This window comes from Natator depressus, chromosome 8 (genome assembly GCF_965152275.1).
Source record: "Natator depressus isolate rNatDep1 chromosome 8, rNatDep2.hap1, whole genome shotgun sequence".
NCBI classification, from domain to species: Eukaryota; Metazoa; Chordata; order Testudines; family Cheloniidae; genus Natator; species Natator depressus.
In genome coordinates, this window is record NC_134241.1 from 90,217,344 (window position 1) to 90,231,793 (window position 14,450).

Here is a 14,450-nt window from a genome sequence, read left to right on the forward strand (position 1 = left end):
AAAAGGTGGGGCTTTTGGGGAGAGGGAGGAAAGGACCATGGAGGAGGAGAGAATGAGGAAGAGGAAGGAGAATAGAATTTGTTTTATTATAAATTGAAAGGATAAAAAGATGGGTTTACATAAAAAATAAAATAAAAGAAGTAGGGCTGTCAAGCAATTAAAAAATAATTCTGATTAATTACACAATTTAAAAAATTGTGATTAATCGCACAATTAATCACACTGTTAAACAGAATCCCATTTATTTAAATATTTTTGGATGTTTTCTACATTTTCAAATATATAGATTTCAATTACAACACAGAATATAAAGTGTATAGTGCTGATTTTATTACAAATATTTGCACTGTAAATAACAAAAATTAGTATTTTTCAATTCACCTCATATGAATACTGTAGTGCAATCTCTTTATCATGAAAGTTGAACTCACAAATGTAGAATTATGTACAAAAAATAACTGCACTTAAGAATAAAACAATGTAAAACTTTAACGTCCACAAGTCCACTCAGTCCTACTTCTTGTTTAGCCAATTGCTCAGACAAATAAGTTTGTTTACATTTGCAGGAGATAATGTTGCCTGCTTCTTGTTTACAATGTCACCCGAAATTGAGAACAGGTGTTCGCATGGCACTGTTGTAGCTGGCATCGCAAGATATTTATGAACCAGATGCGCTAAAGATTGATATGTCCCTTCATGCTTTGACCACATTCCAAAGAACATGAGTCCATGCTGATGATGGGTTCTACTCGATAACGATCCAAAGCAGTGTGGACAGACGCATGTTCATTTTCATCATCTGAGTCAGATGCCACCAGCACAAGGTTGATTTTTTTTTTTTGGTGGTTCGGGTGCTGTAGTTTCCACATTGGAGTGCTGCTCTTTTAAGACTTCTGAAAGCGTGCTCCACACCTTGTCCCTCTCAGATTTTGGAAGGCACTTCAGATTTTTAAACCTTGGGTCAAGTGCTGTAGCTGTCTTTAGAAATCTCACATGGGTACCCTCTTTGTGTTTTGTAAAGTCTACAGTGAAACGGTTCTTAAAATTAACAACATGTGCTGGGTCATCATCTGAGACTGCTATAACATGAAATATATGGCAGAATGCGGGTAAAACAGAGCAGGAGACATACGATTCTCCCCCAAGGAGTTCAGTCACAAATTTAACTAACACATTTTTTTAACGAGCCTCATCAGCATGGAAGCATGTCCTCTGGAATGGTGGTCGAAGCACAGAAGGACATATGGATGTTTAGCATATCTGACATGTAAATACCTTGCAATGCCGGCTACAAAAGTGCCTTGTGAATGCCTGTTCTCAATTTCAGGTGACACTGTAAATAAGAAACAGGCAGCGTTATAAACAAACTTGTTTGTCTTAGTGATTGGCTGAACAAGAAGTAGGACTGAGTGGACTTGTAGGCTTAAAGTTTTACATTGTTTTGTTTTTGAGTGCAGTTATGTAACAAAAAAATCTGTTTGTAAGTTGCACTTTCACGATAAAGAGATTGCATTACAGTACTTGTATGAAGTGAATTGAAAAATACTCTCTCTTTTGTTTGTCATTTTTACAGTGCAAATATTTGTAATAAAAGTAATATAAAGTGAACACTGTACACTTTGTAGTCTGCATTATAACTGAAATCAATATATTTGAAAATGTAGAAAAACATCCAAAATATTTAATACATTTCAAATGGTATTCTATTGTTTACCAGAACAATTAAAAAACTGTGATTAATCACGATTAATTTTTTGAGTTAACTGTGATTAATCGACAGCCCTAACAAGAGACAAAGGGGAAAGAAGCTATATAAGGATATAGGCAAGTACATACTTTTTTTTTTTTTTTTTTTAAAATAGGAAAGAATTCAAAAACCTTGTTACATTCCTCTTTCAGGGCTTCTTTGTCTGTTTATACTGCAAGCACTTCATGGCCTTGGGTCTTATTATATGGCGCTACACAAATAAACTTAATTAATGAACAATAAAGCAGCGCTGTCAAGTCTGCTGTATGGTCCCAAATCCAAAAAGTATCCCTATTCAGGACAGTACTTATGTTCTTAACTTCAAGCACGTGCTTAAGTCCTACTGATTGGGGCTTAAGCACGTATTTTGAGTTAAACGTTTGCTTCAGTGATGTCTTGAATAGGGATGGATTTAACAACATGCTTTGTTGAATTGGGGCTTATGTACACGTTACACCCATACGTGTCACTGTTGTGACAACATAGAATAAATTAAAAAACACAGAATAAATAAAAAAGTCCTTACCACCAAAGGCTTGCAGATGCCAAGGCGAATAGTACCTGGGGGCACAGATTTCAACACTTCTACCGCCTCTGCTAGAGTGGCATTGTCCAAATATTTCTCATTTACAAAAACCAGGCGGTCGCCTGGTAACAGTTCACCCCCGCGTTCGGCTACTCCACCCGCTACCAGGGAGCTGATCACAATGGCCGTTCTTGTTGGATCTAGGGGATCCTGAAAAAGCAGGCCCAACAAAACCCAATAAATGCATTGTGTTATTTATTTTGAATATACAAAAGAGTAACTAATCTTATGCTGGGGGGCTATCCCATAGGTTACAAACACACACAACAAAAGGACGGTCCACGAATATAACCACCCTAACAGCCTGAAAGACAGAGAGAGGAAAAAATGGGTACTGTAGCATGCTCAGAAGATTAACAAATCCAGGCTCTGGAGCAAGCTGATTTATGCCTTCCTAAAGCAGCTCTCTCAAGTGAAGGAGGGGACAGGCCAAGCTGCAGATAGAAAAGCAGCGCTGGCTCCTTCACAACCCCTCCAGTCCACCCTATTATGACCAAAAGCCAGACAATGTCCATGCATATGATTTTCAAGGCTTCATGTCAGTGAACGTTATATTAAAAAAAATCCTTACAATTTACAGAAGTGTTCAGGATTTAGCAGTTACATTTGCTCAGATTATTGTAATATAGAGCACTATACATTTACATGGTGCTTTACATACACAGAAAGACACTTACAGTGCTAAAAAACAAGACATAGGACTGTTTTAGGGGAGGATTTTTAATGAAGATAAGCAACTGCTTGAAAAGATGGGAAAGTTTAAAATATGAAAGATCACGTGCTTGATAGACCGACAGATTTTTCCATGATCATTGATTCATAAACTGGTTTGAGGGATGCTAATTCCTTTTAGGAATATTTTTCCAATTGTTTTTCCTTCTGATTTATGTCTAATGTACCACTTCTGTCAAATGTCTACCCATTTGAAAATCCATCCTCAGTCCAATAAGATAAAATATCCAAAGATTTTAATCATTATATAGTAGTAGAAAACATACATTCAACACCTTTCATAATTGTTAAACCAGGCATCATTTATTTTAATATTGTCGCACACATTCGCTCTCTCTCTAGTGCTTGGAATACCCCTTATGTGCATGCATTGTGTCTAATATTACACAAGCACATACGGGTTTTTCACAGGACCCAGCTCATTCAGTGCACAGGATGGATGCACAAGGAGGCAGAATTAAGACTGCACAGGCCACCATAAATCTGGCACTTCCTAACTTTTGACTGTTTGACTTTAAAGAATATTCCTTTAACTTTGTTTTTATTCGTATATGGTTACACACACAGAAAGTACTTCCAAATCAACAATTTACTAGCTTTAAGGTGGTGGCAGGGGAGGAGGGTTGCAACATCAGCAAAAGACTGAAATTAGAGATGAGTAAATCGGTTCAGGAGAAAAAAAAGGAATAGGCCTGAAGCTAAATCAGGTTAAGGTAAAACAAGTTAATTTCAGCCCATTGCAAGACTGACTCTGTTTTATACACTTCCCAAGTACTGGACACTCACTCCCTATACCAGTCCATTCCCTGCATGAACTGGGTCTGGTAATCAGGTCTAGCAATCTCTCTTTTCCAGGCCCTGATGCACTGCTCACTACATGGTTGCCTGCATGCTTCGACTACCCTATTACTTCTGCTCAGACCTGCACAGTGCACCTCTGACAAGAAGTCTCGGGGTAGAAAACCTCCTGTAGAGATTTGTGTGTGCATGTACGTGTGAACATGCACACTTGTTTGTTTAAAATGCCAAGCCTCTCAGATTATGTAAAGACTTAATTACATGTCCCCAAGTTACATCTGACACTAGAGAGAAGGGGAATGGGGGAACCCATCAGATTCTCTAAAAACAAAGCGGCGGAATGAGAAGGATCTCCAGAACTGGGAGACTTGTATTCTGTAGAACCCGCAGTGGTTACTGCCCTGCCTGCCTCTAGTAAACAGACACAGCAAGCTTTGTGCACCCTTACTACCAAAGCCATGTTTGAACAGAAGAGCAGTGAAGACAGTTTGATTAGAGCTGACCAGAGGACGACAATTCTGTTTTGTGGAAACTTTCAAAATTTGTTGTAGCTTATACTAGCAAAACTGCTCTTATACCAGTATAATTTACACTGGTTCCCCAAACTGACTTAGGACTGGTCTACACTACAGAATTAGGTGGAAGGAAGCCGCCTTAAGTCAACCTGTTAATGTTGGTGTCTACACTGCGAGGTCCTTTATGTCAGCCTAAGTCACCTCTGATGTCTACTTCTGTAATCCACATCTGCGAGAGGTGTAGCGCTTAGTTCGATTTTCATGGGCCGACTGTGAGGTAGTGCAGACGCAGCGTTGTGTAATTCGACTTAATTGGCCTCCAAGTGGTGTCCCACAATGCTCCTCTGTGACCGCTTTGGAGATCATTCTCAACTTTGCTGCACTGCAGCCAGGTACACAGAAAACAGCCCATCCCCTGGTAAAGCCCCGTGAACTTCTGATTTCCCATTGCCTGTTTGACCAGCACTAGGAGCGTGCCATCTTGAGCACAGCTGATCATGGAGACGACACACTCCAAACGCACTCCAGCCTGTTCTGCACAAGAGACAGTGGATCTCATCGCTGTGTGGGGAGAAGAGTCTGTGCAGGCAGAGCTCCGATTCAGCAGAAGAAACTCTGACATCTATGCAAAAATCGTTTGTGGAATGGGGGAGAAGGGCTACACAAGGGACACAACGCAGCGCCGCGTAAAAATAAAAGAACTTCGCCAAGTGTACCAGAAGGCAAGGGAGGCGAACAGTCGTTCTGGTGCTGAATCCCACACATGCCCGTTCTACAAGCAGCTGCATGCGATTCTTGAGGGTGACCCTACCAGCATCCCCACAAGCACCGTGGACACCTTACAGGTGTGAGAGTCTAGGAACAGCAAGGAGGATTATATGAGTGGATGAAGAGGAGAAGAATGGGAGATGGGCAAGTGGTAGATCCATTCTCCCCGAGAGCCAGGAAATATTTTTAACCCTGGAGCCCTGTGGGTCGCAGGACATCACGGTGGCCGACCATGATGCCAGGGAAGGCACCTCTGGTGAGTATACAGTTACAATGAAAGTCCAGTTAAACTTTAACACACACACACACACACACACGGTTTATATGCACGTTTACTGTGAAGAAAAAGCGAGGACTGTAGTTCTCTACTTACAAGAGGCCACTCCAGCTACGCAGAGGGTGGCCCCCAGAAAAGACTGTTTATGTGGACAGGGATAGCCTGGGAATCCTCCATGGATATCTCTAGGAAACTTTCATGGAGGTACTCTGCAATCCTTTGCAGAAGGTTTCTGGGCAGGGCATTCTTATTTCTTCCAACATGGTAGGACACTTTCCCATGCAACTCCTTAATTAATTCTGCTGACATCATTGCAGTACGCAGCATAAGGTCCGGGTCTATACCCAGACGCTTGCAGCATCTCCTTCCTTTCCACCTCTGTTACCCTCAGGAGACTGGTATCACATAGAGTCGCCTAGGGGAAACGGGGGAAGTTATCATTAAAAGTGCTCTTACACAGAAGAAAAAAAAAAAAAAGAAGAGCATGTAGACCCACTTCGCCCTCCCACATTCCGGATCGCCAAATCACGCGGCCACTAATGTGCCTTTACTGTGCTCGGCATAGGTCGGCAAGTAGTTTAAAGTAGCTGATAGGGGAGTGGGGCCCCACATGAAAAATTCTGCAATTTGGGAGAGAAAACATTCCCCCCCACCCTGTTCGTAAACAGCTTCCCATGGTCCTATGGGGAAGGGCCATTGTTCGACTAGCTACCTGTGCTCCGGACGTGAGCCTGCCATAAACTTCATTAAAAGTGCGGTCACCCACAACCCGGGGGGGCCTACTCACCATGGATGGAGCAGCAAAACGGCACAGTGAACAGTTATGGATTCTGATTATGTTATGGCTTGTATCGAGTGTAATAAGGGGTTTTTTTGTTTTGTTTTTTATGAAAACAGCTTTGCTATGGAAACATTTTATTAAGTACAATGGCACCTTTATTTTTTCCCCCCAACTGACAGCTGGAAATGTGTCCTTTGGCAGGTCAACACCTGAAAGCAGACTTTCAGTGATTAGAAGGAAGAGAACGAGAATGCAGGAGGACATGTTCACCGAGCTAATGAATGCCTCTGAGACAGTTGACACAGAGCTGAGAGCGTGGAGGATTTCACTGTCCGAGAAGTTAGACATGGACATGGAGAGCAGGAAAGCTTCCAATGAGCGAGAGCGTCGGCACAGGATGAGATGCTTTGGATTATGAGGGACCAAGCCGACATGTTGAGGCATCTGGTTGAACTGCAGGAACAGAAGCAGGAGGGTAGAGTCCCTCTGCAGACCCTGGTGGACAGCCAGCCAGCATTGCCTGGCACAGAATCACCCTCCCCAAAGTGTTCCATTGGCAAAAAGTCCATTAGCCCTTTCATTTAACTGGGGGGGGGGGCGGGGGGGAAGGGAAGGGAAGGGTACAAGGAACAGAAGGCACCCATTTACAGACCTTTGATGGTCTGGAATGCGGTGTTATGTTAGACAGCTGAAAATGCTTCTCCCGTTCCAACTTTACAACCCCTTTTCCCCAAGGTTATCTTTTCTCTCTGTTCTCCCTCTTTACTTATGTTTGTTAAATAAAGCAAATGGATTCAAGAAATAAATCTTCTTTATTGAGTAGAAGCAGTGGGCTTGGGCGGGGGGCTGGCTTTACAGGGACAGTGATACAAGCCTGGTGAAGGTTTGGGAAAGCACAATACAGACAAGCAGCTCACATTACTGTGACTCATTGAAATGACGCAGTGCCCCTTGCTGTGCTCTTCTTATTGCTCTGGTGTCTGGCTGCTCAGAAATGGCTACCATGCAATCAGTCTCAACTGCCCACCCCTGTGGAAAATTTCCCCCCCTTTTTTCCAGATATTATGGGGCACACAGCAGACAGCTATAATCATGGGGATGTTCTCCTCACTAAGGTTCAACCTTGTTAGTAGACTTCTCCAGCGCCCTTTCAAATGACCAAAGGCACATTCAACCACCATTCTGCACTTGCTGAGCCAACAGTTGAACCATTCCCTCCTGCTGTCCAGACAGCTGGTGTATGGCTTCATGAGCCATGGGAGCAAGGGGTAGGCTGGGTCACCCAGGACAACTATAGGCATCTCAATGTCGTCAATGTTAATTTTGTGATCTGGAAAGAAAGTCCTGGATTGCAGCTTTTTGAACAGACCCGAGTTCCTAAAGATGCGCACATCATGAACCTTTCCTGACCATCCTACGCTGACGTCGGTGAAATGCCCCCTGTGATCCACCAGCACTTGCAACACCACTGAAAAGTATCCCTTTCGGGTTATGTACTCTTTGGCAAGGTGGTCTGGTGCCAAGATGGGGATATGCGCGCCATCTATTGCCCCACTGCAATTAGGGAACCCCATCGCGGCAAACTATGTCCTGCACATTTCCGAGACTCACAACCCTTCATAGAAATTGATTAATGGCCCTGCACACTTGGAGCACAGCAGCTCCTGAGGTTGATTTACCTACTCCAAATTGATTCCCCACTGACCAGTAACTGTCTGGCATTGCAAGCTTCCAAATAGCGATCGCCACTCGCTTCTCCACTGTCAGAGCAGCTCTCATTTTTGTATTGCTGAACTCCAGAGCAGGGGAAAGCTCTGCACAAAGTTCCTGGAAGGTGGCCTTCTGCATTCGAAAGTTCTGTGGCCACTGCTTGTCATCCCATACCTGCAAAATGATGCGGTCCCACTAGTCAGTGCTTGTTTCCCAGGACCAGAAATGGCGCTCAGAGTACAGCTGCTCTGTGACTGCCAGCAGCAACTGTGAATTGTTTTTTTCAATGGCTTCCAGCAGGGCTGCTTGCAGGACATCGCTATGTTCCATGCGGTGGGCCCTACTTTGGCTCTAGAAATACTGCAGGAGAGGGCGTGAGGTGTTTGAGATGCTCACAGCAAGAGTGCACAACCGAGCAGACGCCATGCTTCTGGGGTTATGGCATACGCACGGTGGTTTTAAGGTGCAAAAACCACTGCATTGTTTGCTACTGATGAGGGAGGGAGCACAGTGCATCATGGGATGAAGATGCAATGTTCCCATTCTCCCCGGTGACAATGTTTTGGTCCCATGAGACATTGCACAAACTTCCCAAATCACACTGCGGCAAGTTGCACTTTGGGATAGCTACCCACGATGCACTGCTTTGTGCATTGATACAGGTGCTGCTAGTGAGGATGCACTCATCGAGACAATGAGCATGGTGTGGCCAGGCACAATCAACTTCATTAATTCAGGGGCTTGAGGTCGAATTAGATAAAGTCAACTTAATTCTGTAGTGTGGACAAGCCATTAGACTATACCAGCATAAGCACAGTTTAGTTGGTGTAACTGCTTTTATACTAGGGTTTGGCTGGCACAGCTAAGTCAGGAAATCATGCTAGCAAAAGTTTCTTGGGGTGGTGGGGAAGAGAGTGTCTGGGTGAAGTTGGCAGTTAGGACCTGGGATGTGGGGGAGACAGGTTCAAATCCTTGCTCTGCAGAGATTTTCATCCCAGATCACTGATAGATGCAAAGCAGGGACTTGAACCTGAGGTTCCCCTTGTTCCAGGCAAGCACTGTAACCACCAGACTATAGTCCGAGTTTCTCTCTCTCCTTTTGATGAAGTCTTCATCGAAACCAAAGTTTTTCAGCCTTGACAAGACAGCTTTTTTCAATTAAATTTCATTTAGTTGAAAATATACCAACCAACTTGTTCTGTTGCTAACATGGAAAAGGCCAGAGTCCCTGCACAATACTTTATATGGACTTTGTCAGGGTAAGATTTCAAAAGTCAGGACTATTATTATTTTGCAATGTCTCACTTGCCCCCACTGCAAGCTAAATAGCTGTACATATTAAACATCAGTGAATTAAACAAAAAAAAATTTGCATAAAAATCACTGATCAGGCAAATACAAAACAAGGGTCTCATTCTGCTCTAGGTTATAATTACGTTGATGTTTTCAAGCAGAGGGAGCTATTGTACAGGAAGAGAAGAGCAATGTAAACCACAGTGACAGTGGCGTATCAGTCAGAAATCTAAGCAGTCCTCCAGACAAGCTGAATAGTTTGTCACCAATAGCCATGCATCACAATGTGATGGCCATAAGACGACTTGCCATAACAATTGCTTTTCTGTGGTCTGAAGCTATTAAAAAAAAAAAAAAAAGATTTACCTGGCAATAAATAAGCTGTATAATTCGGGAGGCTAGCTTTGGTCTAAAATCTTTGGACTGCATTTTACTTTTCTTTTCAAAAGAAAAGAAAAAGTGTTTAACGGAGACCCTCTCTTACTAATGACTTAACTCAAAGCTAATGACAACGACACCACGAAAGAACAATACTTGCTAACTCATTTGCTATCAGCATTTAACTCCTGTTTGTGTCTTGTAAAGCATGAATAAAAATTGACTTTAGAAACCTGGCAGCATGTTGACAACACTGGCTGCTAGAATCTTCTATGTAGTCACAGGAGCCGTGCAGGCAATGGCAGTGCAAGCTTCCTCCATACAGCCCTGCTAAGGTGCCCTGTGCTCTGTACATCCTCTACATTCCTAGGTCAATTTGACCCATGGCCTCTCTACTGCCACTAGCAATGAGAGTGCTAATCGTGATGGTGAGTTTTATATCTTGAATACTTATCTTCTAGACTGAGGCTATCAACTCATTTCATATAGGCCACCATTAAGCCGACAGATACAGGTGTATTTAGTCACTAGCAGCCATGTCTGGATTTCAGCTAGTGACTTCCAGGTAAAAGGTTCATTTACCTGGGAGGTAGGATGAGTGTGATTAAATTGGGGTTTTCCCCAGCCTGAGTTAAAATGTTATCCTGCTGGGAGAACTAAAAACAGATTAAGCCAAATTCACTCCTGTATAAGTCCCCTATCTAAAACTAGACACATGTCTAAGGAAGCACTTCTAAAGTAAATGATAAAATTATTTATAAGCAAGACAGGAAAAGCAAATTCATAGGTCTCGAGAGGAAAATGGTGGGGAGCTTCCATTACTATGATGGGCACTGGGACAAATTTATTTCCCTAGGGATCAAACAAGACAAAGGATCTGGCACATTTTACCATGTTTACAACTCAACAGACAAGAGGTGGCTGCACCTTCAAACATCCCTTTAGGAAATGGGGCCTGGTAGTTGTCTTTTTTCTTTTTTTGACTTTTGCATTAGGCCTGACCTAGTACATATGAACTTGCACATAATGGTCACAATTTACTCAGATTTAAAACAAATGTGAAACATACTATGTCTAACCATAGTTTTTTTCCATTTAAAACCCACAAACCTTTCCTTGAGCTTGGGTGTCATGTTTGCCTTGCCATTCTTAGAGCCTCATTTGTTCTGGATTCATTTAGCAGTGCCAAGAGTCAAAAAGAGGCCACTTGAATTGCTCTCTCTGGGGATCCTGGTTTTGAACTGCAAGAAGTCTCTTAAAAACCTGAGCTTGCTAGACTGCGGTTATAAACCCCATGAGCATATGTCAGCATAACCCCATGGGGCTATGCTGATGGAGCTCATACTTTTAGTGAAGCTGAAGCAAGCTGAAGCAATAGTTACACATGCCATAGACACAGATGGTTTTCAACTAATCAGCCACCAAGTTTCTTTATACAAAAAACAACGCTGAAGTAAATGATCTACAAAACCTGCGTCCAGCATGTTCATGGAAAACCAAAATGAATAGGGTGACCAGATGTCCCAATTTTATAGGGACAGTCCCGATATTTGGGGCTTTTTCTTATATAGGCGCCTATTATCCTCCACCCCTGTCCCTATTTTTCACGCTTACTGTCTGGTCTCTCTAAAAATGATACTCATTGATTGATGCCTTTATTATTTTCAAAGCTTATGAAATTTCTGTGTTAACCAATAGAGGGCACTGAAGACCAGTGACAGCACCCACAATAACAGAGGAGTTTTAGGTTAACAACATGCATCCCATTCTGCTGGGCTATCAAATTCTGCAGAACACTTGTTAGGCACAGAGGATGTGCATCAAAGTTTTGAATGCAACACGCTGTTAAGTATAGATTTAATGCTAACCATACGAAGTCTCACGTAGAAAGAGTGTATGTGAAAATATACAACTACAGGTTTCAGAGTAGCAGCAGTGTTAGTCTGCATCCGATGAAGTGAGCTGTAGCTCACGAAAGCTTATGCTCAAATAAATTTGTTAGTCTCTAAGGTGCCACAAGTCCTCCTTTTCTTTATACAACTACAGGTGACTGAATTACTATACACTATTATTCTCTCAGTTTCAGAATGTATTAGCTTTGACACCACTTAAAATCTGAATAGGCTGGATCAACTTCCTTCAGCATTGCAACAAACTGTCTGCTGCCTCAAAAGAACTTACTTGTTAATGTATACCAAGAATATTACTGCGTGGTATACAGTCCCAAAAGAAACAGTTTTTCTGTACCAATTTTAAGTTATCTGAACAATTTTGCAACTAGCAATTTGTGTAGTGCAGGATTTGTAAGACAGAGCCAAGAGAAACATGTTACAGATCAGAGGATGTTAATTAGGTTACTGTGACATTACATTTTGCCTGGGATCACTTACAGTACTAATGTATATGAATTTTTTTTAAACCTTCATTTTGTATCTTGAATACAATAAGACTTAAAACCTCTCTCTGATATTCAAACTACAATCTTTCACCTCAACAGGTATAAAGTTAATCAAGTTTAACTAGTAATAACTGGGCTAAGGCAAGAAAAATATTGAACAGAAAAAGGAAACATGATTCAATCAACATAAACAGACAATTTGCTCAAATTTATTCTGTCCATTAATGCAAATCAGCATGGCCTGCAATCACATGAAATATATTTATCAGACTGATCTCTGGTTAGTATATGAAAACCAGCTTTGTTACTAAACAAAAAACATCCCAGGTATTTAAAATTTAAAAGGAAAAATCAAACATATTATCAGACCTAAATCTCATGCAGAATTTGTCTATTTGAAAGTATGTTGACTTCTACTAGAAAAAGCACAAAACCAAATATGTAAATTGTTTCCCAGCATTATTTTTGTAAAAGTTTTTCCATATTCAAGAGATCTCCCAAAGTCATCAATTTTGCTGTTTCTTCTGTTCTGCTATACGTAACCAAAACCTTGTTTGCCCCTTTGACCAAAATATTGAGAAATTGATCAGAATGTGACTAACTTAAAGCATCTTCAGCTTATTCACATCTCTCGCACACGATCACACATACTGAGAAAATAACCTCATACACATGCTCTCACAAACTAAACACTGAGCAGTAGATAGATTATAACCCTCTTTAAGCCCCAAACAAAGAATAAGCAAACCATAGATAATAGTATGGGGAGAACTAACCGGTAATTTACCAAGGGCTTGATTTTGACTATCCCTAAAATGGCCAGGGACAGGAGAAAATCCCTTTCCTCACCCCTTGGTCCCTCCCCAGCATAGCGGTGTTAGAGATGCTTATATCACGGCTTCACATCCAGTGCACAGTTCAGCAAAAGCACGACCACTATTCCTTCTGCAAAGCTTCCTCAACATGCAGGCCATCAAACTAGTTAGAACTGGGGGAACAGAAGTAAGATGGACCCTGTTCAGGTGTAGGAACCTACCTACTTTCCCCTCGGAGCAAAGAGGAGAGCAGAGGAGAAATTGTGATGGGAGTCCCTTTCACTTCCCAATACTCTCTGGGGCGAGTGCAATGCTGGTTTAAGCCTAACGGCCCAAATGATCAACGCTCTTTCACTGTAGCGGTGGTGTGAGGAGGGAAGTTAATTCTAAAAACAGGTACAGCTGCCCTAACTCTACAAGATGTCTTTCAGAATTCCGCCTCCTGGAAAGAGCTAAACTAGTTTGTTAGATCTGGCTATTTTCTATCATTGCGCGCTCCACCCTGCAGTCAATCACCAGCAAACTCAAGACTCTGGAGACAACTGGACTGGAATACAAAACGTTTAAGACCTGATTCTGCAACTCCTACTCATGATGAATTGAAGTCGCTTACTCATGACTATTCAACACAAAAAGAACCTATACCTTAGCAAGTGGGGAAACTACAGATTTATTAATATGTGAGACTAACACAAAACCTAAAACACAGAAAAAAAGTATTCAAATTGCAAGGCTGCATTTTTTTTTCCTTCGGATGGAGGAAGGCAAAACTTGGGAAATAAAACACGGGTATTTATTGATCTGCAGTGAGGGAATAAAGCAAAAGAATTTCAGAAACTAGTTCACAGCTGGCATTAATCAAAACTTCTGTTGTGAGAAATGTCAGTAAAGAAACAGGAATTCAGAGAGAAAGAAAAACAAAACAAAGCACAGAAAAAGAGGAAAGATAGGTGGCAGAATGGGTTTTCTGCACTAGCCCTTCACTCCTGGTAGTCTGAAATCAACACCGTCTTCTACTGTAAGTGGAATGAACTTAATGGCCTTTACCCATTCATCCACTCAAACCACCACCGAGTTTGGTACAGACTAATTACCGCTCAGAAGAGGTTCATGTGCTGGAGAAGTAAGGATGTACCGTAGCTAGTTTGGACTGAAGTGCGCTGCACTTTCTGTAATGCCTTTGGGAAGTGGGCCTAGCTCTTGCAAAGTTCATAAGCCCCACTTGACCCACTGTTTGTTTTCTCCATAGAAAACAAAAACAAAGGAACGCAATTTGTTGTGTTGTCGTCGAAAGTATTTCTTTGTGGGGAGCCAGGTACAAAAGGTATGACGCTTTCCTTAATGAACAATTAGCTATTACTTGTTGAGGAACTAGTCTCTGAAGAGAAGCATTCCATATGGATGTGTACGAACGATGGACGGGTTGATTCAGGTACACCAAGACCAGGCCTAAACTTCATCCTCATCTTTTTACAGTTTAAAAAAAACATCCTGAGTTTTAGCCCCTCACTCACAATCCAACCTCGTCACACCCAGAAGTCTCTGTACTCAGCTCCCTCTCACCAAGTACAATAAGCATTCTGCCCAATTTTTCCTCCTCTGCTTGAGGCTAGTTTCTGTCTCTCTTCCAGCCACCCCTTCAAAAACACGTT

General features: G+C 42.0%; 1 protein-coding gene across 1 annotated transcript in view; it reads right to left on the minus strand.

Annotated features, from left to right (window-relative positions):
* Nucleotides 1–14,450, minus strand: part of PATJ (PATJ crumbs cell polarity complex component) — a 207,377-nt gene that overhangs the window by 133,743 nt on the left and 59,184 nt on the right. Inside the window, exon 18 of the mRNA XM_074961634.1 lies at nucleotides 2,274–2,483. Within this exon, the coding sequence (XP_074817735.1) occupies nucleotides 2,274–2,483 (210 nt within the window). The remainder of the gene's footprint in view (nucleotides 1–2,273; nucleotides 2,484–14,450) is intronic.